Source organism: Choloepus didactylus, chromosome 16 (genome assembly GCF_015220235.1).
Source record: "Choloepus didactylus isolate mChoDid1 chromosome 16, mChoDid1.pri, whole genome shotgun sequence".
In the NCBI taxonomy this organism is placed as follows: Eukaryota; Metazoa; Chordata; class Mammalia; order Pilosa; family Megalonychidae; genus Choloepus; species Choloepus didactylus.
In genome coordinates this window covers 17,001,280-17,026,944 of record NC_051322.1, presented here as the reverse complement: position 1 = coordinate 17,026,944, position 25,665 = coordinate 17,001,280, and the positions used below count along the sequence as shown (strand labels likewise).

At 40.1% G+C, this 25,665-nt stretch overlaps 1 protein-coding gene across 3 annotated transcripts in view; it reads left to right on the top strand.

Moving 5' to 3' along the window:
- SERPINB5 (serpin family B member 5) overlaps window positions 1-25,665 on the top strand; it is a 102,407-nt gene that overhangs the window by 59,066 nt on the left and 17,676 nt on the right. For 2 of the 3 annotated variants that reach the window (XM_037805708.1, XM_037805709.1), the window contains exon 2: window positions 17,649-17,823. In XM_037805708.1, coding sequence (XP_037661636.1) covers window positions 17,649-17,823 — 175 coding nt within the window. Of the gene's footprint in view, window positions 1-5,789; window positions 5,858-17,648; window positions 17,824-25,665 lie in introns of those variants that run through there. The other variant, XM_037805710.1, reaches the window with a different exon arrangement.

The following is a 25,665-nucleotide window of genomic DNA, read 5'->3' as shown; positions in this document are numbered from 1 at the left end:
CCACACAGGAATGAGTACAGCCAATCTCAGATTACACACAAGAGTGTGGCGTTTAGTACAAGATTATAGTGGATTAGAGGTTATCCAGAGAGAAGGGTGGGGGGAGGGAAGGAGGAATGTATGTTTGTAAAAATAAAAAGTAAATAAAAAATTAAAAAGAAACATAACTTTTTAATCATAAGAAATGATACAGGATGACTGTAGAAAATTTGGAAGCTATAGCAAATTTTAGAAAGAAAGTAAAAATCATCTTTAATTTCACTAGCCAGAAATAACTTGTGAATGACTTTATGTATCTTCTTTATCTTCTGTGTATACACCCCTCCCCATGCAAACATACATAAAATTTGTTAATACAAAATCAAGCACCCCTTAAGTGCATTATAGCAAGATGCAAAAACCCCTAAATCCCACTCTCCAGAGGTTACTACAATGCATTTTTTTATTAAATAAAAATGGGATCACAATTTGTATATATACTCTGCAAATACTTTTATTCAACTTAATTTTGTGAACATTACTCCTTAAAAATATATTTTATTTCCTTATTGATGGACATTCTGCTGGTTCTAGTTTTTTCTGTTAGAACTAATGTTACTGTGGACATTGTTGTACATTAATTATCGACCTTATCTGTAATTGTTTCCTTATAAAAGATTTCTAAAAGCTGTATTATTGGGTCAGAGAACATGAATATTAAAGATAAAAATATTGCCAAATTATGCCCCAGAAGAATTGACCAATTTGCATTCTTGCCAGCTTTATTGAAATTTTAATTTCTACTGGATACCTTGGAAGGTTGCATTTTGATTCGTGCAACTATATTTTCCTTTTGTCTTATGAGAATTACATATGAAAAGAAAATTATAAAATCTTTTATAAGTGTAAATATGTGGAGAACTGAATGTGAACTAACTGAATCACAATTACTTCATGAATTAAAATCAGTCCCTGAGGCACTAATATGTTTAATTTTCATTTCATTTTTATGTTACAGCCAAATGGATTCCATACTATTACTTGCAGAGAAATTACCTTCTTTTTGGTAAGGTAAAGGCATGCTTTGGCTGTTTGACCTTATGTCCAAAAGGAATATAGGGACGGACCCTTTGAGGGTCCAGAGATTCTGAGGCGCAGAGACAATGTCGCTCCCGGATGAGCAATACCTGGTGACGGCAGAGCATGGCTCAGAATCCTCTTCCCCACTCCCTCACCTCCTTCTTCGCTATGTCCATTGATAAAAGCTATGGGATTTGCTATTGGAATTTCTGCTCAGAAATGCCTTTGCACACATTATAAAGCAATTTCTTAACTTGTCACAAAGTTAGTGTAGACTAGCAAAGGTTTTCTCCACTTTGCTCCCCAGAAGGCAAATTGTGGGATTGTCTGGTTGTCTGTGGTTTAACTCTGGGACCCTGCTTTACTTTTTATTTTTTTTTCACTGTAGTCTTAGTTCTGTTTTGTTTTTTTTTTTTTTTTAATTTAAAGTTTACTTCCTTGTAGAAAATTATATAAGTTTATCATTTGCTATGAAATCTCTTCTAGACAGAATTTTAGGCTTCTCAAATACTAGAGTTGATAACTTAAAATCATGAAATCCTGTCAAACTGTTGGATTCTTGAAATAGAGATGGGGTAAAGGATTATAAATCAGGGGTTTTGAAAACATAATTGTGTCTTGGTCAGAAACTCTAAGGTGAAGTCACTTTCTGTTCCCTGATTCTATTTCTCCATAGGTGAAAAGGAGATGACAGTCCTCAGGGACGAACTGGGAGCTTTTATTGTGCAGTTTCTGTGAATTGTTGGAAATGTGCAGTTATCACGGTTCTTCTATTTTGTGGGAGACATATCACACAAACCAGTATGTCTTCCACTTATCAGCAGGGGAAACACTTAATGATTTGTAGGTATCTGGAGAGAATGCCCAAGAATTTGTGGCTGAAACTTCTTTTCTTGGGGAAGAAAAGAGAGATAGAGGAGCGAGAGAGAGAGAGAGAGAGAGAGAGAGAGCGAGCGAGAGAGAGCGAGCAAGAGAGAGAAAGTGAGCAAGAGAGAGGGGGGGACAGAGAATGAGGCGGGAGAAAGCCTTCTAAACATGCTACAACAGAGCTTCCTTGAGGTGTTCCTGGGAGTGGTTGGGTGTGCCAAGACATCCTCAGCCAGACTGCTGAGTAAACGAAGTTATAATGTTTGCCATGTGTCAACCTATAGGTAAGAGAAAGCAGCAACAAAACCGTCTCCTAGGTTATTAAATATGTGAGCGGATGATTATTATTGTTGAATTAGGGGAAATTATTGTTGGATAAAATTGAAAAATGAATGGATGGATAATTCTTTCTGTGAGCTATGTTTCTACTACCCAGAATTAATTTACCCTTTTTATATATAGTCAATAAAAATTTTTATTTTTTTTTGGTGGCAAACTAAAGAGAGAGAAATATATAGATTATTTTGGGAATTACAGAGCAAATGCTCTTTTCCTGCAAACAGGTGTATCATATCCCACCAAATACTCTTTTAAAGGAACATTTATTTTACAAATGTAAAATGTTTGGAATGACTGACAGAGAGGTAAAAGAGAACTGGAATCAGCAAAAATTGTATGCCATCTGCCTCATCCTCAGGTAGGGCTATTTCCTATTCACTCATTCAACAGATATTTATTGAGCACCTACTATGTGCCAGGTACTGTTCTGAGTGCTTGGGATACATCAGGGAATAAAACAGAAAAATCCCTGCTTACATTCTAGCTGGAGAAGGCAATTGGCAACAAACATAAGTGAATTGTATAGACTATTACATAGAAGACTGTAAAATCTGGTTTTATATCTGCTTCCTGTTGGTTTAAACTTCATCAAGAGGAAGGAGTTTAAAAGAGCTCTAGAGCTGGCTTTTCTTGAGGCTACATAGCAAGAGGTTGAAGATGGGACCTGATAATAATAACAAATTGGTATTTTGATATAGCTGTTCTCTGAGTTGCTAGTATGAGTAGAACCTTTTTCTTGTAGGTTTCTTGCCTGCAAGTCCACATGCTAACAGGACTGACAACATTGTTCCTTCCAGAAATTTCCTTCAGGATGTTTCTTTTTTATATTGTAACAATTATTGTAGAATCCCAGACTCATAGAAATTTAAAGCTAAACTGTAGTCTCCTTGAGACTCAAAGCCAGGTCTTATTCTTCTTGGTATCTGTTCCAGTGTCTAGCCCAGGGTCTGATGCACTCAGTAAATGCTTATTTGATCCAATCATGGACTCCAATCAAAGTGTTCTATTGAAATGGGGAGGCAGAGTGGAAACCAACGTGTTGAATACAGAAGAATTTCTTGAGGCCATTCTCTCCTAAAATTCATCAGCTGTCATGTCCAGAAACTAGCCTGAAAATTGGGACATTTTTTTTTAAATGTGAATTACTTATTTTATCCTTATTTCCCGCACTTTTCTTTTCCAGTGTCTTCTATGTGGAATTTAAAAGGACTTAAAATTATGGCCACCACTGAAGAATATATCGGAAAATGGATCCTTTCAGTCAGATACACGGTTTTAATATTATTCCCATGGAATGGGAATTGTTGTTTTGCCTCAGTCAATAATTTGTCATTGGCAATGATGTTTCATTTGAGAGTTATGGGACTTACTTCCATTTTGTAAGAAGGTGAAAACACTGAGGTACATAGTCACCTCCAGAGACACTTTAATAAGTGAATGCTTTTGATAGGCATCACTCTATGCAACCTTTGGTTGGCATACATGTCAAATATACCTTGTGTCATTCCAGCTATGGACCTAGGTTCAAACTGTGTTCCAAGGCCTGGAATGGTCTTCTGATGTCAAAGGAGACTGTCTCCAATCATGATGCCTTTTCCAGTCACTCCCACATGGAAAGGAGTGTACTCATCTCTGAACTCTTTCTCTCTTTGCACCTCTTTCAGGTCACACACCATGTTGCCAGGTACTTTAATTCCTTTTGTTCTTATCTTTCTACTGTACTGATTTGTAAGCTCTTTGAGCAGAGGAACCATGTCTAATATCCCTAATTAAATGGTGCCTCTCACTTTCAAACGATCAGAATCATCTAAAGACATTATGTTTGGGCTTCCTTAGATGTTGCTTAATTCCTATCCCTGAGAGTGTTCCTGCTCTGGCTGGAGAAACACTGAACAAGAGTTTTCTAGAGGACTAGGTAACACCCAAAAGAACTGAAAGCAGGGACATGAACAGATATTTGTACACCAATGTTCATTGTGGCATTATTCACAATTGCCAAAAGATGGAAGCAACCCAAGTGTCCATTAACTGATGAATGGATAAACAAAATGTGGTATAGACATACAATGGAATATTATTCAGCATTAAAAAGAATGAAGTTCTGGTTCACACGACAATATGCATGAACCTTGAAGACATCATGTTGAATGAAATAAGCCAGACAAAAAAAAAAAAAAGGACAAACATTGCATGATTTCACTGTACGAAATAATTCGAATAAGCAAACTCATAGATTCAAAATCTAGAATATAGGTTACCAGGGGCTGGGTTGGAGGTAGGGAGTGGGGAATTAATGCTTAATTTATACAGAATTTTTATTTGGGTTGACTGTAAAGTTTTGGAAATGAATGGTGGTGATCATAGCATAATATTGTGTGTGTAATTAACAGCACTGAATTATATATGTGAAGGTGGTTAAAAGAGGAAATTTTAGGCCATATATATGTTACTAGAATAAAAACTAAAAGATAAAATTTAGGACTGTACAACAAACACAGTGAACCCTATTGTAAATGATGAGCTATAGTTAATAGTACAATTATAAAAATGTTCCTTCATGAATTAAAACAAATGTACCACACTAAGGCAAGGTGTTAATAATAAGGTGGTATATAGGAAAAAATAATACACACTAATGTAAACTATGGACTATAGCTAATACTACAATTATACTATTATTTCAAGAGTTGTAACAAAGGTATCACACTAATGCAGTGTTCATAATGGGGGAGGGTATTTGGGAACACTGTATTTTTAACATGATTTTTCTGTAAGCTTACAATTTCTCTAATTAAAAAAAAAAAAATAAACAAAAAAGAGTGTTGTAGAGGGAATCAGAACACCAACAAGGGGAATGGACAAAGCTGCATGATGTAAGTGCAATCCCTTAAGATGCTGGGGTCAGGTAGCAAGCACACAGCAAGTGGTGGATTTGGTCACTGATGTTGATTTTCTGAGCCTGGAGGAACAGGCAGAGGTCATGATAACAGCCGTCAGTTAGGGAGCACATGGTATGTGCCAGGAGCTTTACATATATTGTATCTAATATATATATATATATATATATATATATATATATATGTATAACACAATTTTTTTTTCTTTTGTGATCTCCTTTCTCTTTTGGCATCTATTAGAGTGAGCTACTGCAGTTTACAACAAAAGAAAGGAGATAGAAATACTCTTGTGGCACCAACATGTTTGAGAGGTATGCAGTATTGCTACCATCACACATTCCCCCTACTTCATACAGGATTTCGCCTTCGGGTCCGCGCGGGGGCTCCCGGGGCGGCCGCATTCCGGAGCCACTGCCAGCCGCGTCCTGCCTGGGCCTGTTGCTGCCCCTTTAGATGCTGTGCAGACAACAGCAGCGTCAGCCTGAGTCACTTTTGTTCCATCAGGGAAGAGCTGCCAAGAGGCGTGAGTAAGAGCAGCGTGTAGGGGAGGGCGGGGCGGGGAGCGCAGGTGGGGGCGGGCCCCGCGGGCGCGGCGGGCGGTGCAGGTGAGCGCCGCTCTGTTCTCTGCCCGGTCCAGTCCTCTGCGCTCCTCACCTCCTCCGGCCGAGCGTTTTCCAGGATAGCTGTAACTCCAGGTAAGCCACGCAGGGTTAGCAGGGCTGGCGATCTCGCTTTGGGTGGTAATTCTTGATTTGAGGTGGCAGCAAATGGTGAACACAGCGATATAATGGGTTATTTTCAAGGACAGCTGCCCCAGTGGGGCAGCATTTCAAGCTTCCAGCCCTCTGGGAACCACGAATGCCTCTTAGGGAAGCAAATCACTTGACCGTACAAAGTAAGAATGCTGAGTCGCATGTTTAGGAGTTTTATTTATTTATTTGTTATTATTATTTTATTTTGGGAGTGGGAGTGGGGGTGGGGGCGCAGCAGTTGATTCACCGAAGAGAAAGTATTTCTGAGAACATTTTCAGCTCTATGATGGAATTCGGAGGAGTCTAAGATTAAAACAAAACAAAACAAAAACACCCCACAGTGAATTTTGTGATGCTAGTATCAGAAAGGGCGTGGTGCCCCCAGACTGGAGAAAGTGGGAAAGTACTTGAGTGTCTGGCTCACCCTCCTGATTGGCATTTTGTGGGGCTGAGATTCGGATTTATGAAATGCTCTTCTTTCTGGCATTTTAAAGCATGAAATCAGAGTTTTATCTGCATTTTTCTAGGCAGAAAGGATTCTTCCTCGGTATTTCTGAGCTTCTGCATACGTTAAACAAGTGAAGGCCTTCACATGTATATTCTTGATCAACTTTTGCAGTAAGCTGGCTCGTAGTTTCTTCCTCATGAACTCTACTTTTCCCTCTTTTTCTAAAGGCGTCCTTTAGGCCTGTCACACTAGAGGTACATTTAGCATGTCAGACTGCTCCACGCATCCACAGCCAGAGCAGACCGAGACTCTCAGAGCCGGGGACCGTGGATGTATTGCGGCTCAGCCCCCCACTTTCGCAGACGAGGCGCAGGGGCAAGGCAAGCGCCCAGAGAGAGCCCCACAGCCCGCCAGCTCCCAGCTGAACCCGAATGGCGGCCTTCCCACGCAGCTCCGGGGCTTTCCCCACCCCGCGGGCACCCTTCACATCTTCCAAAGCACCCCCTCCACCGCCCGGGAGGTTCTGAATAAAATGCGATGGGTCCCAAACTTCAGTCCCCGCTAGTAAGTGCCTGCGCTTGAGGGGTTCCTGGGCGGGTGGAGAGAGGGGGGGGATACGCTGACGCCAGTCGAACCAGGCTCCATAGACAGTGCGTCAGCCCAGCTGTCTCTTCGCTTCCTAACGCTGTAAGTTCTGCCACTTCAGTCCCTCTGGGCTGCGGCTGCCTCGGAGGTTCTGCTGCACGCTCAGCGATTTGCGTCTTTGTGGTGCGGTGTCTGGCTGGAGTCTGTGAGGCCGCAGGGGGCCGGCCCAGCCTTCGGGTCGGGCTCGGGAAGGAGTGGGAGCAGCTCCGATGTGCGGAGCAGCCAGAGGCCCCTCCGCCCGCCGTCGGGGATGACACAATTCCCCTGACTGCTAATAGCCGCGTTGCACTTTTCACTTACGCTTACTCACTCAATCACTTCATTTAATCCTCGTAATATTCGTTCACACTGCAGAAGCTGAAAGATCTCCTGTTTTCTTAATCTGACTGTGGCTTTTCTTCCTAGAGTTGGAATACAGATGGCAGAAGCTGCGTTTTGAGGCATTCCAGGAGGCGGTTTCATAGATAGACTAGGTGAGGTTTCTCCAGGCACCGTCTGGGGATGGGCCACGCCAAGGCTAGAGAGCGTTTCCCTGCAGGTCTCCCCGTCTGGGGATTGAGGCAGGTTAGTCTGAATGCCATCCCCAATACCTTGGCGCAGGGAAACGGAGTTTTCAAGGAATGAAAAAACTATGCACATAGCTCTGTGTGTGTGTCTGTGTGCATGTGTGTGTTTGTGCACGCATGTGTGTAGATGGTCTCTCGGTAGGATGCTCATAAATTGTCCAAATTAGAACATGTTTGATAGTAAAAGGGGCACTATTACTAATATCAGGATGACATGCAAACTATGACTGTCCTGGGCAAAGCGGACCACATGGCACCTTCTCCATATGCCTTAATCCACCCAAGTGGTCTACAGACAAGTTTGAAGACTGTTGTCTTAGATGCATTAAAAACTTTGGAAATGTTTATCTACCAGTAACAATTTCCATTTCCTTCCTACCTCCTTTTTTTCCCCCAACACTGCATTTTTTTTTCTAAATTATATTTATTACTTTAGTTAGCTTAACCTCAGAGAAAATAATGAAGGAGATAAAGCAGGAACTGTAAATCTGAAGAACTGTGACATTTCAGAATACTTATGCTTATAAAAGAATACACTGAATTAATTGTAGCTTGAGACACAATTCAATGCCCCAGAGCATATAGATAATGGCAAGAATTTCTTTCTTATAATTTTGGTAATGTTTTTGGATTTAATATTTAAAAGCTACTTTTAAGATATCTAAATCTCACATTATTGTAAGAGTCTAAATATTAAATTTTTTTTTCTGGGACATACCTCAGAATTATACCTCAGTGTAAAATCTTGTAAAGCATTTAAAAATATTAGATGAGGAAGAATGTATGAACTTCTTTTGCTTAAAAAATGGCAGTACTCCTGCTTTTAATTCCTATACCAGAGAAAAAAAATAATGATGCATTATTCAATGCCCCTAGTTACACAATAATCGCTGCCTTTCTATTCAAACCCTGGGCATTGGCATGAAAAGATGATAGCATCATCTCTTCAAAGAAAACTGCAAAAGATCTTAGAAGCTGCAGTCACTCACCACATAGGGCCTCTTTTTCCTTTGACTATTCTCCACCCCACTGCCTTTTCTCCACCCGGCTCTCCCTAGCTTATCTTAGATTTGCATCATCTTTTGCTGAAGTATATGCCGCCATACCCATCTCCCAGCACAGAATTGCCCTTTGTATTAAAATTTTCCCATGGCAGTCAGAGCTATCTTTCTAAAATGTGAATCTGGTTATTTCACCAGCTTGCTCAAAACCCTTCATTCTCCTTCACATACTTCTCTCTAAACTCCTGGCATCACACACACACACACACACACACACACACACACACACACACACACACACACACACACTTCAAGATCTGGCTCCTGCTTACTGGTCTCTACTTACCGTTCATCAGTGCCCCTTCACCCCGCCCCACCTCACTTCCTGATACTTGTGTCCTGGCCCTCTGGGACTCTTCGCTGTCTCCAAATTGTGTCAGCTCTCTCTGGCACCCACTTTTGCCTGCTACATCTGTCTCCTTGAGGACTCACCTTCAGTGTGCCTTAGCTAAGAAGGCACCTTCTCCGAGGAGGCGTGTCTGAGCTTTCCAGGCTGGGTTCGCTGCCTCTCCTGTCACCCTATCAGGATACAGCTTCGTTCATCACACCACAAGACTGACAGCGCCTCGGGGGCGGGACTGCGCCTTGCTTATCTTTGATTTCTTAATGTCCAGCTCAGTTCTCACACATTAGGTACTTAATGATTACTTATAAAATGAAAGAAATATAACAGTTTGCAACATAAACGGCAGAAAGAGAACAAGGGCTCCTTCAAGCAGGCACATCACAGGGAAAACGTTTATATTGATAAAACAAAACCATACAGGATATCTCGGAATCTCCGAAGGAGGGCTTTAGGACACATGGCCTTTCGGAAAACTCCAGCGACTTCTGAGAGAACAAATGCCAGCAATGACACAGTTGCCCATAAAGAAGTTGGCGTGGTGTGGTGGGGCAATACTAGTCTGGGAGATAGAAGAAATGAGTCCCAGTTCGAGTTTTACCACTCTCACTCCCTGTGTGGGTTGCCTCGGGAAAGTTTCTCCATCTCTGTTTGCCTCCCATTGCTCATCTGTAAAATGAAGAGGTGGGACCAGATTAGATCAACTTGAAGATCTCAACCCACTTTAAAGGCTTATGATTTTTCAAAATATTGCAAAACACAGGCAACTTTAAAATAAACTCTGAAAACTGTATTTGTATTGCTACTTCCATTTCTATTTCACTTTTTCTCTGGTTAAAATAAGAGTGCCTTTTATACTTTTTAAGTGGCTAAAAGATGTAGTGTTTTCTATATTGGGCTGTAAGTGAAATTCTCTTTATTCGTTAAAATTAGTACAGGGATTTCATGAAAACAAAAGGAGTTATCTTTGTCCCAAGGTGATAATAAAATGAAAAAAGTTTGCAGGGATTTTAGCACTTTGACTATGTCATTAAATGTGTGATTTTACTATACAGGAATAGCTAATTTCTTCTCTTGTACTCATAATATTTTTTAGCATTTTCTCATGCAAAATGGTCTGTGTGGGAGGTTGATGCTGTTTCCTGGATGATTCTTGGTAACATTGCTGACATTTGTTGAAATGCTTTGATTGTCTTGCAACACATCAAGTTGGCAATTGGCTGGGGCCCAAGTCAACCCTTGAGTTTCCTCAGAACAGATCAGCATCACAAAGTTTTTAAGTCCTTGGGACTAATCCCTAACAACTGATCAGATTTACCATGCAGTATTTGATGGGTTTCTTAATTGGTGATTATTCACCATCAGAAAATTTCCATCATGCAGACCTTTTTCAATACCTTTGTGGGGCATCCAACAGTGCTGCTGGGACCTCAGACACTCACAGTTATCTGACTTTCTCCAGCCCAAAGGAGAACTTTCTGAGTCAGGACCCAATCAGCACACAGACGTGAGAGCGGATTTGTTTGATTTGCACTGAGACTTTCCCTGTGGAAGAAGGGAACCCAGGGGAAGGGAGCTCTGCTCTGGGGGGCTGGGCTGGAGGCAGGGCCTCTGCTATCAGATGTGTGCTGATTTACATTCTCCAACCCAGACCTGTACTGATGCCTTGAGTTGCAGGGCAGTTATTTATATTAATTATATTGTGTAATTAACTGTACTAACAGCCACAGTCATCTTTTATTCACATAGATCCATTCAGACTAAATATATCTTAAAATATTATAATGAGTGAATAATGCCTCAATTGAGCAAAATGGTAAAAAGAACATTTCGCTATCCTTTAATTCATTTGTAGGATCCAGTTCTGTGTGTTTGGGGTCAAACTCCCCAGGCAAATTATTCCAAAGTCCTAAACACAGTTTTTCTATACAAAGGAAATAACTAAAAGTAAAGTACATTGTCAGTTAGGTCAAATCATTCTGATTTCTCTTCTTGGAGTGCAGTAAAGAGAATATGGGGATAACTTCTTGCCAAAAGCACAGTTTTTATGTTTTCATATAAGTGTCAATTTGATTGTTGAAGCTTTGAGAATTTTCAGGGATCTGTGTATAGGGCTTTGGTGTTTGGTGAAGAAATAGCTCATTATTTATTACATGTCCATGTTAAATTTTAGTTGTAGATGAATTCAGCATCATCAATGTTAAATTTGCTGCTGAAAAAGAGCCAGATTTCTCATTCTGAAAGTCTGTTACACTGAGTCGCCAAACTTTTGGTGTGGAGTTTCTTGTAATTTCCCCAGTGGTGGGTATTGGTTGAAAAATGCTGTATGCTTGCATTTTTTTCTCACTCTGCCAGTCAGCTTCTCCTGGGGCTGTGTGTGGGTGATGTCATCCCATGGCCCCTGCCCTGCCCCCCCTTGAAGAAAGGTCAGTGCCCTACTCTGACTTCAGCTTACCTTGAATAGGTTTGTAATGGTCATACTGGACCTGAGTGTACTTACTTACTTAGGGATAGAAAGAGAAGGAGGAAGAAGTCAATGGAGATGGCCAGTGAGCTCCAATGGATCAACAAAAACATTTTTTGCTAATTAACTTGTTTTTCAGACTCGGATGTGTGTCCATCATACACACAAGCCATATGTTCCATAGGGGTGAATTCTGAAGAAGTATTTGAAGACCAGGGGCCCACTCCTGATCTTATTCTCACATCGTAGCGTTTTGAATATTGTTCAGGTATAAGGTGCTTATTTAAATCATATTCACGCATTTGCCTTTAACACATTCTTGAGTCTTGGGAAGAAAGCCTTTGACCTTGGGTAGTGATGCTTTTTCTGACATCAGGAAGCATGTCCTACCTGAAGACCTTCAGTGCTATGTCCCAGCTCCGTGTCTGTGTACCTGTGCTTGCCTGCTTTGGGGTAGTGCTTCAAGCCTTGCGCTAGTCCCCCAGGGGCAGTAATTTGAATATATGTCTCTTTGGAACATGCTGTCCTGGAGTCAGGCAGAACCTCAGGAGCCCATGCTTCTAGGAGGGGCTGTACCCTGACTGGTGCCTTTGGACTTGATCAGTTACTTATAGGTAGACCCTTTGCTAGAACAGTGGTTCTCAAACTCTTTGACCTCAGGACCCCTTTACAATCTTAAACATTACTGAAGACCCCAAAGAGCATTTTTTAAAATGAGGGTTATATCTACCAGTAGTTACCAAATTAGAAATTAAAATGGAAAAAATTTAAAAATATTTATTTACTAATTCATTTAAAAGTGACAGCAATGTAACCAATACATATTAATACGAATAACATTTTATGAAAACATAGCTGTTTTCTTAATGCAATTTTATTGAGATATGTTCACATACCATACAGTCATCCAAAGTGTACAATCACTTGTTCAGAGTATCATCATATAATTTCACATTCATCACCACAATTTTTGAATATTTCCATTACTCCAGAAATAAAAATAAAAATAAGCATAAAAATACAAGTAAAAAAGAACACCCAAAACATCTCATACCCCACCTCCCCCCTTATTATTCATTTACTTTTTGTCCCCATTTTTCTACTCATTTGTCCATACACTGGATAAAGGGAGTTGAGCCACAAGGTTTTCACAATCACACCATGACACCATGTAAGTAATTTGGTTATATGGTTGTCTTCAAGAATAAAGGCTACTGGCTTGCAGTTCAACGGTTTCCGGTATTTCCCTCTAGATATTCTAATACTCTAAAAACTAAAAAGGGTATCTATATAATGCATAAGAATAACCTCCAGAATGACCTATTGACTCCATTTGAAATCTCTCAGCCACTGAAACTTTATTTTGTTTCATTTCTCTTCCCCCGTTTGGTTCAGAAGGCTTTCTCAATCCTACAATGCCAGGTCCAGACTCATCCCTGGGAGTCATGTCCCATGTTGCCAGGGAGATTTACACCCCTGGGAGTCATGTAGCAGGGAGGGCAGTGAGTTTACCAGCAGAGTTGGCTTAGAGAGAGAGGCCACATCTAAGCAACAAAAGAGGTTCTCTGGGGGTGACCCTTAGGCACAGTTATAAGCTTTGCCTCTCCTTTGCAGTAACAAGCTTCATGAGGGCAAACCCCAAGACTGAGGGCTTGGTCTACTAAATTTGTAGTCCCCAATACTTGCGAGAATATCAGGAATTCCCCAGGTGGGGTAGTTAATATTTCCACATTTTTCCCCAGTCCCTCAAGGGGGCTTTACAAATACATTTTTATTTTCTGCCCGAATTACTCTGGGATGTATTGGGGCTTCATGCTAACCTGTACAAACAAACCGGATCTCACCCCTATTCAAGTTTCCATGTAATTATGGCGTTTGAATAAACTGACCATACGAGTTAAATTATATAATGTGCTACAGAAAACATAGATTTTATACCAAACAAATGTCTCTTGCTTTGGTGTCATACAGAAGTTAAAGTTTTAAAACACAGTCAGTATCATCCTTTACCCTTTAATCTGATTTGCCTTAGTCCTAATCAAGTCTATTTCATTCATGTCTATAACTGAAGTCTGATCTCTTTTTCAGCTTCTTTAACAGTACCTGTATGGGGTTAATGCTGACAATTCGTAGCTGCCAAACTCTGGCTCTATATTTCAGTTGTCATCCAGATACCTGAAGTTCCAGGGACTGACCAGGTTATATACAAACAGTTCAGCATCTCAGAATTTAGAAATAACCATTACAACCCATGAATAGATGTGACTGCTATGAGAGCTTACAATCTAGGAACCTTTACAGTAAGCCTTGCTCTGATAACCTATGCTCTCAGGTTCAATTCTCAGATTTTGCACGTTATAGTTAGTCCATATTAGTGAGGTGTTATAATGTTTGTCTTTTCATTTCTGGCTTATTTCATTCAACCTACTGTCCTCAAGGTCCATTCACCTAGTTGCATGCCTAATAACTTCATTCCTTCTTACCTGTCACTCAGTATTTCACTGTATGTACACACCATGGTTCACCATTCCATTTATCAGTTGATGTACCCTTAGGCAACCTCCATCCATTGAAAATTGTGAATACTGCTGCCAAAAACACCAGTGTGCAAATGTCTACTTGTGTCCCCATTCTCAGTTTTTCCAAGTATATACCCAGTAACAGGGTTGCAGGACCATATGGCAAGTCCATTCTTAGCTTCCTGTGGAATCACCACACTGACCTCCAGATGGGCTGCACCATTCTACTTCCCCACCAGCAGAGAACACGTACATACCTCTCTCCACGTTTTCTCTAGTTCTAGTATCCCTCTGTTTATTTAAAAAATTTTTTTATTGTATAATATAAAATATGCTCATAGAAGTGATAACTTTCCAAGTGCAATTTAACAAGTAGTTAAAGAGCAAATTTTAAAGAATATTATAGGTTACAGTTCCACATTTTCAGTTATTTCCTTAATGTGAAATATAACATATATACCAAAAGGTAATATCTTTCAAAGGATTATTTAACAAGTAGTTATATGGGAAATTTCCAAAGTTGTTATGAGGTATAGTACCATAGTTTCAATTATCTCCTTATTGTGAAATATAACATATATACAAAAAGGTGATAGCTTTCAAATTACAATTTAGCAATTAACTATAGAACAAATTTCAAAGGATGTTGTGTATTACAGTTCCACCATTTCAGTTCTTTCCTTCTAGCTATTCTAATACCCTAGCAACTAAGAAAAATAAAATTACATACATATTCAGTATTCATAATCCTTTGTTAAATTCCGTCTTGTTTATTGCTATCCCTTCCTCTGGTTTAATCACATTCCCGATCTTCAGGGATGTCTAGGCAGTAACCATCCTAATATGTTCGTGTTGAAAAAGGGGTGTCAACTCTATGAGAAAACAGAACACATCAAGTTGATGTTCTTGAAGAGGGTATCGCCTTTGGGTTTTGGGCCTCAGCTGGTATAGGGGCACTCTGAAGAATTTAAGTTTCTGAAGAATAAACTTAGTGAGTGAAACTTTTATAGAGTGTCAGATAGGGATCTGGGTATTCTTTAGGGTTTTGGAGACTACTGTTGACTTGTGCTTATCATACTATGGCCATTTGGCATATCTAGGTGAAGCTTGCATAAGAGTGACCTCCAGTACAGCCTCTTGACTCCATTTGAATTCACTCAGTCACTGAAAGCTTATTTTGTTGCCTTTCTTTCCCCCCTTTTGGTCATAAAGGAATTCTCAATCCCTTGATGCCAGGGTCAGGGTCATTCCTGGAATCCATGTCCCACATCTTCATGAAGACTCATTCATCTGGGGGGGGGGGTCCTGTCCCACATTGGAGGGAAGGTGATGAATTTATTTGCAGGGTTAGGATTAGAGAGAGGAAGTCCACAGCTGAGCAACAAAAGAGGTTATCTGGAGGTGACTTCTAGACATAATTATAGGTGGGCTTAGCATCTTTAATTAGTTGTTTCAACTCCTTTATCTCATTTGAAGTGTAAGTTTGCTCCTTTGACTGGGCCATATCTTTGTTTTTCCTGGTGTGACTCATAATGTTTTGTTGTATAGGCATCTGGTTTCCTTGATTACCCCAATCAGATTTTCCCAGAACAGATGGGCCCAGGTCTCAGGAGGAGGGTATAATCAGCATCAAGTTTCCCTGAGGATGAGACTCAGCAGATTGTCACACTTTCCTGTGAGGCCTCTAGACTCGGTGCTTTTCCTATCTTGCCCAGCAGGTGGTGCCTGTCAGCCCACAGTTCCCCACCAGCTTAAAGAGGTGCAGTGCCTTTAATTCTCATCAGACCCTGCCCTGCCAGGTGGGTGTCAGAAGCCAAGCTTAAGCTATTTCTGTGCCCCCCCCAGGCCCTTGGGTCTGAATTCTATGAGGGAGGGCCCCCACTTGAGCTGCCCCCCCCTTTTCGTAGGGAAGATAAGCCCTTTAGGGAATTATCTTTTTCATTTGACTTGTTTGTCTCTCTGATTCTCTTAACTCCACCCTTGTCTGGGTCAGTGCTGACAATTGAAAATGCCTGAGGCTTTCTCTAATGAGCTACTTAGAATGAGAGGAAAAAAAAAAAAAAAGAAAAAAGAAAGAAAGCCCCCTCTCAGAGCCAGTCTGCATGTTCCCAGTTTCTCAAGCCAAGAGCTGGAGTTGGAACCTGGTTTTATGTGCCCCTTTTCTTGAGACACAGCCCTTTTCTAGTATTCTGAACTCAGAGGACTCTAAAAGCCTCTGTTTTGTTTATTATTATTATTTTTTCCCTTCAGCCCTGCCTCCTCTTTGCTAGGAGAGACCTCAAGCTTCCTTTCCTGCTTGCTCTGGGTTTATCTGTGCTCATAGCTTATATTCAGTTGTCCAAATTTGTTAATTAAAACTATAATGGGAGCTTGGTTGAGCTACCTTCCTTTGCTCCTAATGGAGACTGCTTCTTTTTCCCACAGGGAAGTGTTCCAATTCAGCCTGCCGTGCCAGTTGGTGAGGGGCGCCGGTGCTTCAGTTCGGGGAGTTTTACTTACAGTTCTATCCTGCAATCTCAGTCATTCCACCCTTTCCAGACTGGTGTATGACGTGTGTCTGCTCATGGATATCTCCCAAACAGTTGCTCCAGACTATTTACTAGTTTTCCTGGCTATTTACTAGTTGCTCTAGAGGACTAACTAAATTCTACTCCTCCCTATGCCACCATCTTGCCCCTCCATAACTGTTTTTTGAACTAAAAAAATGTAGTGAGAAGAGTGATATTGTTTTACATTTCTGCAAATCTCTAATATTTGGCTTAATAGAAGACAAGTCATGTAGCCTCTGGAAAACTCCACTGTATATTCATGAGAGAATGAGAGCGAAAAAAGAAAGTATTATTATGAAAACAGTTTTGACCTCATGAGCTCCTAGGGACCACCAGGGGTCCAAGGGCTACACTTTGCAAACTGCTGACTTAGAAGAAGGGAACTCTATGACGGGGCCTGATGACCACTTGTTGCTATAGCTGTTTCACCAGACTCCATAATTTTTTAGCTGAAGTTGCTTTTTCTCTCCTTTAGCTCCCTTATTACTTGTTCTACTGCTCTGCAGTGTGGGCAACCCTGTACTCCAGTTATTTATCTACATATCTCCCCAAAGAGATTGAAAAATCAGAGAAGGAAGGATTCAGTGGAACTTACAGCACTTACTATAGCATCTTGCACATAGTAGGTGTGCACTAGCTACAAAAATAATAACAGCTGCTGTTGATTAAATATTGCTAGGTGCCAGGCACCTTCCTACAGCATTACTTACCAAATGTTAAGTGAAACCATGTGAAATTGCTGCAACTGACTGGTTTTGATCTAGAAAATTTCAGTTTTACATGGTTTAACCCATATCCTAATGGAAACAATATGTGATAAGTAAAACCAACTGCCTGACCAGCGCTGTCTACTGTTCTGACACTGGATGAGGGAATAGTGTGACCACTGGGCTCTGGACGATGGCCACTGTGGCCGAGGAGGCCCGGCCGGGCGCAGAAGGGCTCACGGGCTGGGACATTTGCCCAGAGGTGTCTTTTCAACTGGTATTCCTTTTGAATTTACTTAAGGCTTCATTCCTCTCTTCTACTCCAGACCATTACTTTGTGGAATTAGAATGTTTATTTTTGTTGGCGGAGTGCAGTTTCAGACATTGGAAGGAAGTTTTAACAATGAATCTCCCCCTTGCCTTTGGTTCTAGGCTCACAATGGATGCCCTGCGACTGGCAAATTCGGCTTTTGCAGTTGACCTGTTCAAACAACTGTGTGAGAAGGAGCCAGCAGGCAATGTCCTCTTGTCTCCAATCTGTCTCTCCACCTCTCTGTCACTTGCTCAAGTAGGTGCCAAAGGTGACACAGCAGATGAAATTGGAAAGGTAAGCCCCAAACCTCCCTTCTGCTTTAACTGGGAATACAGTTATTGGAACCTGTCGGCAGTGCCTAGGGAAAATTCAGTGGGGCATTTTGCTCAGGACTGAGAGTTGTGACATTTCTAGGACTCTCTTAATCTATTTTTAAATGTCCTCATTTGTCTTCCTTACAACCCATGTTTAGTACAGGCACCGTGTTATAATGGAAAGCCCAGATTTTCCACTAATAAGTGGCCTTCAGCAAGTCACCCCACATCTTTCTACCTCCACTCTACTTTAAGGATCCATCGAGATGGTGTTTATTAAATGTTCCACTGCAAATACCCTGACCAGAAAAAGAGCATAAATCTGTACCCTCTGTCTATGCTAGGATAGAAGACAAAGCAATCTACTTTAGGCACAGAATTTATTTAAGCCATCATGTTTTATTTTTAAGATGCAAGTTCAATTGCATTTTTTTTTTTTTTTTTTTTTTTAAATCTTCATTTTATTGAGATGTATTCACATACCACGCAGTCATACAAAACAAATCGTACGTTTGATTGTTCACAGTACCATTACATAGTTGCACATTCGTCACCTAAATCAATCCTACACCTTCATTAGCACACACACAAAAATAACAAGAATAATAATTAAAGTGAAAAAGAGCAATTAAAGTAAAAAAGAACACTGGGTACCTTTGTCTGTTTGTTTGTTTGTTTGTTTCCTTCCCCTATTTTTCTACTCATCCATCCATAAACTAGACAAAGGGGAGTGTGGTCCTTATGGCTTTCCCAATCCCATTGTCACCCCTCATAAGCTACATTTTTATACAATTGTCTTCGAGATTCATGGGTTCTGGGTTGTAGTTTGATAGTTTCAGGTATCTACCACCAGCTACCCCAATTCTTTAGAACCTAAAAAGTGTTGTCTAAATTGTGCGTAAGAGTGCCCAGCAGAGTGACCTCTTGGCTCCTTTTGGAATCTCTCTGCCACTGAAGCTTATTTCATTTCCTTTCACATCCCCCTTTTGGTCAAGAAGATGTTCTCCATCCCGTGATGCCGGGTCTGTATTCCTCCCTGGGAGTCATATTCCACGTTGCCAGGGAGATTCACTCCCTTGGGTGTCTGATCCCACGTAGTGGGGGAGGGCAGTGATTTCACCTTTCAAATTGGCTTAGGTAGAGAGAGAGGGCCACATCTGAGCAACAAAGAGGCCTTCGGGAGGAGGCTCTTAGGCACAATTATAGGGAGGCCTAGCCTCTCCTTTGCAGCAACAGTCTTCCCAACGGTAAATCCTGTGGTAGAGGGCTCAACCCATCAAACCACCAGTCCCCTATGTCTGTGGTCATGTTATTTTGCTTCCTTTTTTTTTTTTTTTATCATCATTTTATTGAGATATATTCACATACCACGCAGTCATACAAAACAAATTGTACTTTCGATTGTTTACAGTACCATTACATAGTTGTACATTCATCACCTAAATCAATCCCTGACACCTTCATTAGCACACACACAAAAATAACAAGATTAATAATTAGAGTGAAAAAGAGCAATTGAAGTAAAAAAGAACACTAGGTACCTTTGTCTGTTTGTTTGCTTCCCCTACTTTTCTACACATCGATCCATAAACTAGACAAAGTGGAGTTTGGTCCTTATGGCATTCCCAATCCCACTGTCACCCCTCATAAGCTACATTTTTATACAACTGTCTTCGAGATTCATGGGTTCTGGGTTGTAGTTTAATAGTTTCAGGTATCCACCACCAGCTACCCCAATTCTTTAGAACCTAAAAAAGGTTGTCTAAAGTGTGCGTAAGAGTGCCCACCAGAGTGATCTCTCGGCTCGTTTTGGAATCTCTCTGCCACTGAAGCTTATTTCATTTCCTTTCACATCCCCCTTTTGGTCAAGAAGATGTTCTCCATCCCACGATGCCGGGTCTACATTCCTCCCCGGGAGTCATATTCCACGTTGCCAGGGAGATTCACTTCCCTGGGTGTCTGATCCCACGTAGGGGGGAGGGCAGTGATTTCACCTTTCAAGTTGGCTTAGCCAGAGAGAGAGGGCCACATCTGAGCAACAAAGAGGCATTCAGGAGGAGACTCTTAGGCACAAATACAGGGAGGCCTAGCCTCTCCTTTGCAGCAACCGTCTTCCCAAGGGTAAAACTTATGGTAGAGGGCTCAACCCATCAAACCACCAGTCCCCTATGTCTGTGGTCATGTTAGCAACCATGGAGGTGGGGTTGGCGAATACCCCTGCATTCTCCACAGGCTCCTCAAGGGGGCACATTTTTTTTTTTTTTTTTTTTTTTTTTTCCTTGTTTTTCTTTTTTTTTTTTTTTTTTTTTTTTTAACTTTCCCTTCTTTTTTCAAATCAACTGTATGAAAAAAAAAGTTAAAAAGAAAACAAACATACAATAAAAGAACATTTCAAAGAGACCATAGCAAGGGAGTAAGAAAAGACAACTAACCTAAGATAACTGCTTAACTTCCAACATGTTCCTACTTTACCCCAAGAAAGTTACATACTATAGCAACATTTCAGTGAACTTGTTCCTACTACATCCATCAGAAATTAACAGACCATAGTCATTTCTGGGCATCCCCAGAACGTTAAATAGCTTATCTGTTCTTCTTGGATTATTGTTCCCCCTTCCTTAATTGCTCTCTACTGCTAGTTCCCCTACATTCTACATTATAAACCATTTGTTTTACATTTTTCAAAGTTCACATTAGTGGTAGCATATAATATTTCTCTTTTTGTGCCTGGCTTATTTCGCTCAGCATTATGTCTTCAAGGTTCATCCATGTTGTCATATGTTTCACCAGATCATTCCTTCTTACTGCCGCGTAGTATTCCATCGTGTGTATATACCACATTTTATTTATCCACTCATCTGTTGATGGACATTTGGGTTGTTTCCATCTCTTGGCAATTGTGAATAGTGCTGCTATGAACATTGGCGTGCAGATATCTGTTCGTGTCACTGCTTTCCGATCTTCCGGGTATATCCCGAGAAGTGCAATCGCTGGGTCGAATGGTAGCTCTATCTATAGTTTTCTAAGGAACTGCCAGACTGACTTCCAGAGTGGCTGAACCATTATACAGTCCCACCAACAATGAATAAGAGTTCCAATTTCTCCACATCCCCTCCAGCATTTGTAGTTTCCTGTTTGTTTAATGGCAGCCATTCTAACCGGTGTTAGATGGTATCTCATTGTGGTCTTAATTTGCATCTCTCTAATAGCTAGTGAAGCTGAACATTTTTTCATGTGTTTCTTGGCCATTTGTATTTCCTCTTCAGAGAACTGTCTTTTCATATCTTTTGCCCATTTTATAATTGGGCTGTCTGTACTATTGTCATTGAGTTGTAGGATTTCTTTGTATATGCAAGATATCAGTCTTTTGTCAGATACATGGTTTCCAAAAATTTTTTCCCATTGAGTTGGCTGCCTCTTTACCTTTTTGAGAAATTCCTTTGAGGTGCAGAAACTTCTAAGCTTGAGGAGTTCCCATTTATCTATTTTCTCTTTTGTTGCTTGTGCTTTGGGTGTAAAGTCTAGGAAGTGGCCTCCTAATACAAGGTCTTGAAGATGTTTTCCTACATTATCTTCTAGGAGTTTTATGGTACTTTCTTTTATATTGAGATCTTTGGTCCATTTTGAGTTAATTTTTGTGTAGGGGGTGAGGTAGGGGTCCTCTATCATTCTTTTGGATATGGATATCCAACTCTCCCAGCCCCATTTGTTGAAAAGACCATTATGGCTCAGTTCGGTGACTTTGGGGGCCTTATCAAAGATCAGTCGGCCATAGATCTGAGGGTCTATCTCTGAATTCTCAATTCGATTCCATTGATCTATATGTCTATCTTTGTGCCAGTACCATGCTGTTTTGGCAACTGTGGCTTTATAATAAGCTTCAAAGTCAGGGAGTGTAAGTCCTCCCACTTCGTTTTTCTTTTTTAGAGTGTCTTTAGCAATTCGAGGCATCTTCCCTTTCCAAATAAATTTGATAACTAGCTTTTCCAAGTCTGCAAAGTAGGTTGTTGGAATTTTGATTGGGATTGCATTGAATCTGTAGATGAGTTTGGGTAGAATTGACATCTTAATGACATTTAGCCTTCCTATCCATGAACATGGAATATTTTTCCATCTTTTAAGGTCCCCTTCTATTTCTTTTAGTAGAGTTATGTAGTTTTCTTTGTATAGGTCTTTTACATCTTTGGTTAAGTTTATTCCTAGGTACTTGATTTTTTTAGTTGCTATTGAAAATGGTATCTTTTTCTTGAGTGTCTCTTCAGTTTGTTCATTTCTAGCATATAGAAACATTACTGACTTATGTGCATTAATCTTGTATCCCGCTACTTTGCTAAATTTGTTTATTAGCTCTAGTAGGTGTATCGTTGATTTCTCAGGGTTTTCTAGATATAAGATCATATCATCTGCAAACAATGACAGTTTTACTTCTTCTTTTCCAATTTGGATGCCTTTTATTTCTTTGTCTTGCCGGATTGCCCTGGCTAGCACTTCCAGCACAATGTTGAATAACAGTGGTGACAGCGGGCATCCTTGTCTTGTTCCTGATCTTAGAGGGAAGGCTTTCAGTCTCTCACCATTGAGTACTATGCTGGCTGTGGGTTTTTCATATATGCTCTTTATCATGTTGAGGAAGTTTCCTTCAATTCCTACCTTTTGAAGTGTTTTTATCAAAAACGGATGTTGGATTTTGTCAAATGCTTTTTCAGCATCTATTGAGATGATCAATTGATTTTTCCCTTTCGAGTTTTTAATGTGTTGTAATACATTGATTGTTTTTCTTATGTTGAACCATCCTTGCATGCCTGGAATGAACCCCACTTGGTCATGGTGTATGATTTTTTTAATGTGTCTTTGGATTCGATTTGCAAGTATTTTGTTGAGGATTTTTGCATCTATATTCATTAGGGAGATTGGCCGGTAGTTTTCCTTTTTTGTAGCATCTTTGCCTGGTTTTGGTATTAGATTGATGTTAGCTTCATAAAATGAATTAGGTAGTGTTCCATTTTTTTCAATGTTTTGAAAGAGTTTGAGTAAGATTGGTGTCAGTTCTTTCTGGAAAGTTTGGTAGAATTCCCCTGTGAAGCCATCTGGCCCTGGGCATTTATTTGTGGGAAGATTTTTGATGACTGATTGGATCTCTTTGCTTGTGATGGGTTGGTTGAGGTCTTCTATTTCTTCTCTGGTCAGTCTAGGTTGTTCATATGTTTCCAGGAAATTGTCCATTTCTTCTACATTATCCAGTTTGTTGCCATACAGTTGTTCATAATATCCTCTTATAATTTTTTTAATTTCTTCAGGATCTGCAGTTATGTCACCTTTTTCATTCATTATTTTGTTTATATGGGTCTTCTCTCTTTTTGATTTTGTCAGTCTAGCTAGGGGCTTGTCAATCTTGTTGATCTTCTCAAAGAACCAACTTTTGGTGATATTTATCCTTTCTATTGTTTTTTTGTTCTCTATGTCATTTATTTCTGCTTTAATCCTTGTTATTTCTTTTCTTGTACTTGGTTTAGGATTGGTTTGCTGTTCATTTTCTAGCTTCTTCAGTTGATCCATTAGTTCTTTGATTTTGGCTCTTTCTTCCTTTTTAATATATGCGTTTAGTGCTATAAATTTCCCCCTTAGCACTGCTTTTGCTGCATCCCATAGGTTTTGGTATGTTGTGTTCTCATTTTCATTCGTCTCTATATATTTAGCAATTTCTCTTGCTATTTCTTCTTTAACCCACTGATTGTTTAGGAGTGTGTTGTTTAACCTCCAGGTATTTGTGAATTTTCTAAGTCTCTGATGGTTATTGACTTCTAATTGTATTCCATTGTGGTCAGAGAATGTGCTTTGAATAATTTCAATCTTTTTAAATTTATTGAGGCTTGTTTTATGTCCCAGCATATGATCTATTCTGGAGAAAGTTCCGTGAGCACTAGAAAAGTATGTGTATCCTGTTGATTTGGGATGTAATGTCCTGTAGATGTCTGTTAAATCTAATTCATTTATCAGATTGTTTAGGTTTTCAATTTCCTTATTGGTCTTCTGTCTGGTTGATCTATCTATAGGAGAGAGTGATGTGTTGAAGTCTCCCACAATTATTGTGGAAACATCAATTGCTTCCTTTAGTTTTGCCAATGTTTCTCTCATGTATTTTGTGGCACCTTGATTGGGTGCATAGACATTTACGATTGTTATTTCTTCTTGCTGAATTGCCCCTTTTATTAGTATGTAGTGGCCTTCTTTGTCTCTCAAAACATCCCTGCATTTGAAGTCTATTTTATCTGAGATTAATATTGCTACACCTGCTTTCTTTTGGCTGTAGCTTGCATGAAATATTTTTTTCCATCCTTTCACTTTCAGTTTCTTTGTGTCCCTGTGTCTAAGATGAGTCTCTTGTATGCAACATATTGATGGTTCATTTTTTTTGATCCATTCTGCGAATCTATATCTTTTAATTGGGGAGTTTAATCCATTTACATTCAACGTTAAAACCGTGAAGGCATTTCTTGAATCGGCCATCTTATCCTTTGGATTATGTTTGCCATATTTTTCCCTCTCTCTATTAATATCCTTTATTGTACCCATACCGAATCTCTTTAGTACTGAACCTTTCTCCAAGTCTCTCTGTCCTGTCTTTGTTTCTCTGTCTGTAGGGCTCCCTTTAGTATCTCCAGTAGGGCAGGTCTCTTGTTAGCAAATTCTCTCAGCATTTCTTTGTCTGTGAAAAATTTAAGCTCTCCCTCAAATTTGAAGGAGAGCTTTGCTGGATAAAGTATTCTTGGCTGGAAATTCCTCTCACTCAGAATTTTAAATATATCGTGCCACTGCCTTCTCGCCTCCATGGTGGCTGCTGAGTAGTCACTACTTAGTCTTATGCTGTTTCCTTTGTATGTGGTGAATTGCTTTTCTCTTGCTGCTTTCAGAACTTGCTCCTTCTCTTCTATGTTTGACAGTGTGATCAGTATATGTCTCGGAGTGGGTTTTTTTGGATTTATTCTATTTGGAGTTCGCTGAGCATTTATGATTTGTGTATTTATGTTGTTTAGAAGATTTGGGAAGTTTTCCCCAACAATTTCTTTGAATACTCTTCCTAGACCTTTACCCTTTTCTTCCCCTTCTGGGACACCAATGAGTCTTATATTCGGACGTTTCATATTATCTATCATATCCCTGAGGTCCATTTCGAGTTTTTCAATTTTTTTCCCCATTCTTTCTTTTATGTTTTCATTTTCCATTCTGTCATCTTCCAGGTCACTGATTCGTTGTTCAACTTCCTCTAGTCTTGTACTATGAGTGTCCAGAATCTTTTTAATTTGGTCAACAGTTTCTTTAATTTCCATAAGATCATCCATTTTTTTATTTAGTCTTGCAATGTCTTCTTTATGCTCTTCTAGGGTCTTCTTGATTTCCTTCATATCCCGTACTAGGGTCTCATTGTTCATCTTTAGTTCTTTGAGTAGCTGCTCTAGGTGTGTCTCTTCTGGTCTTTTGATTTGGGTGCTTGGGCTTGGGTTATCCATATCGTCTGGTTTTTTCATATGCTTTATAATTTTCTGTTGTTTTTGGCCTCGTGGCATTTGCTGACCTTGATAGGGTTCTTTTAGGGTTTGTAGACCAGTTGAAGTCCTTATCTCTAATTTATCAGATCTACAGCTTCGTGGAGTACACTTTCTCTAACTAACCAGCAGGTGGCGTCCACGAGCCACCTGTTCTCCACAAGCCAGATCTCCCCTGCTTAGCCTTTTTGGTGAGTGGGGGAGTGAGTCTTGTGGGGCCCAATTGGTGTCCCAAGCTTGCGTGTGTAGTTGGTGTTGCCTGCCCTGTATGTGGGGCG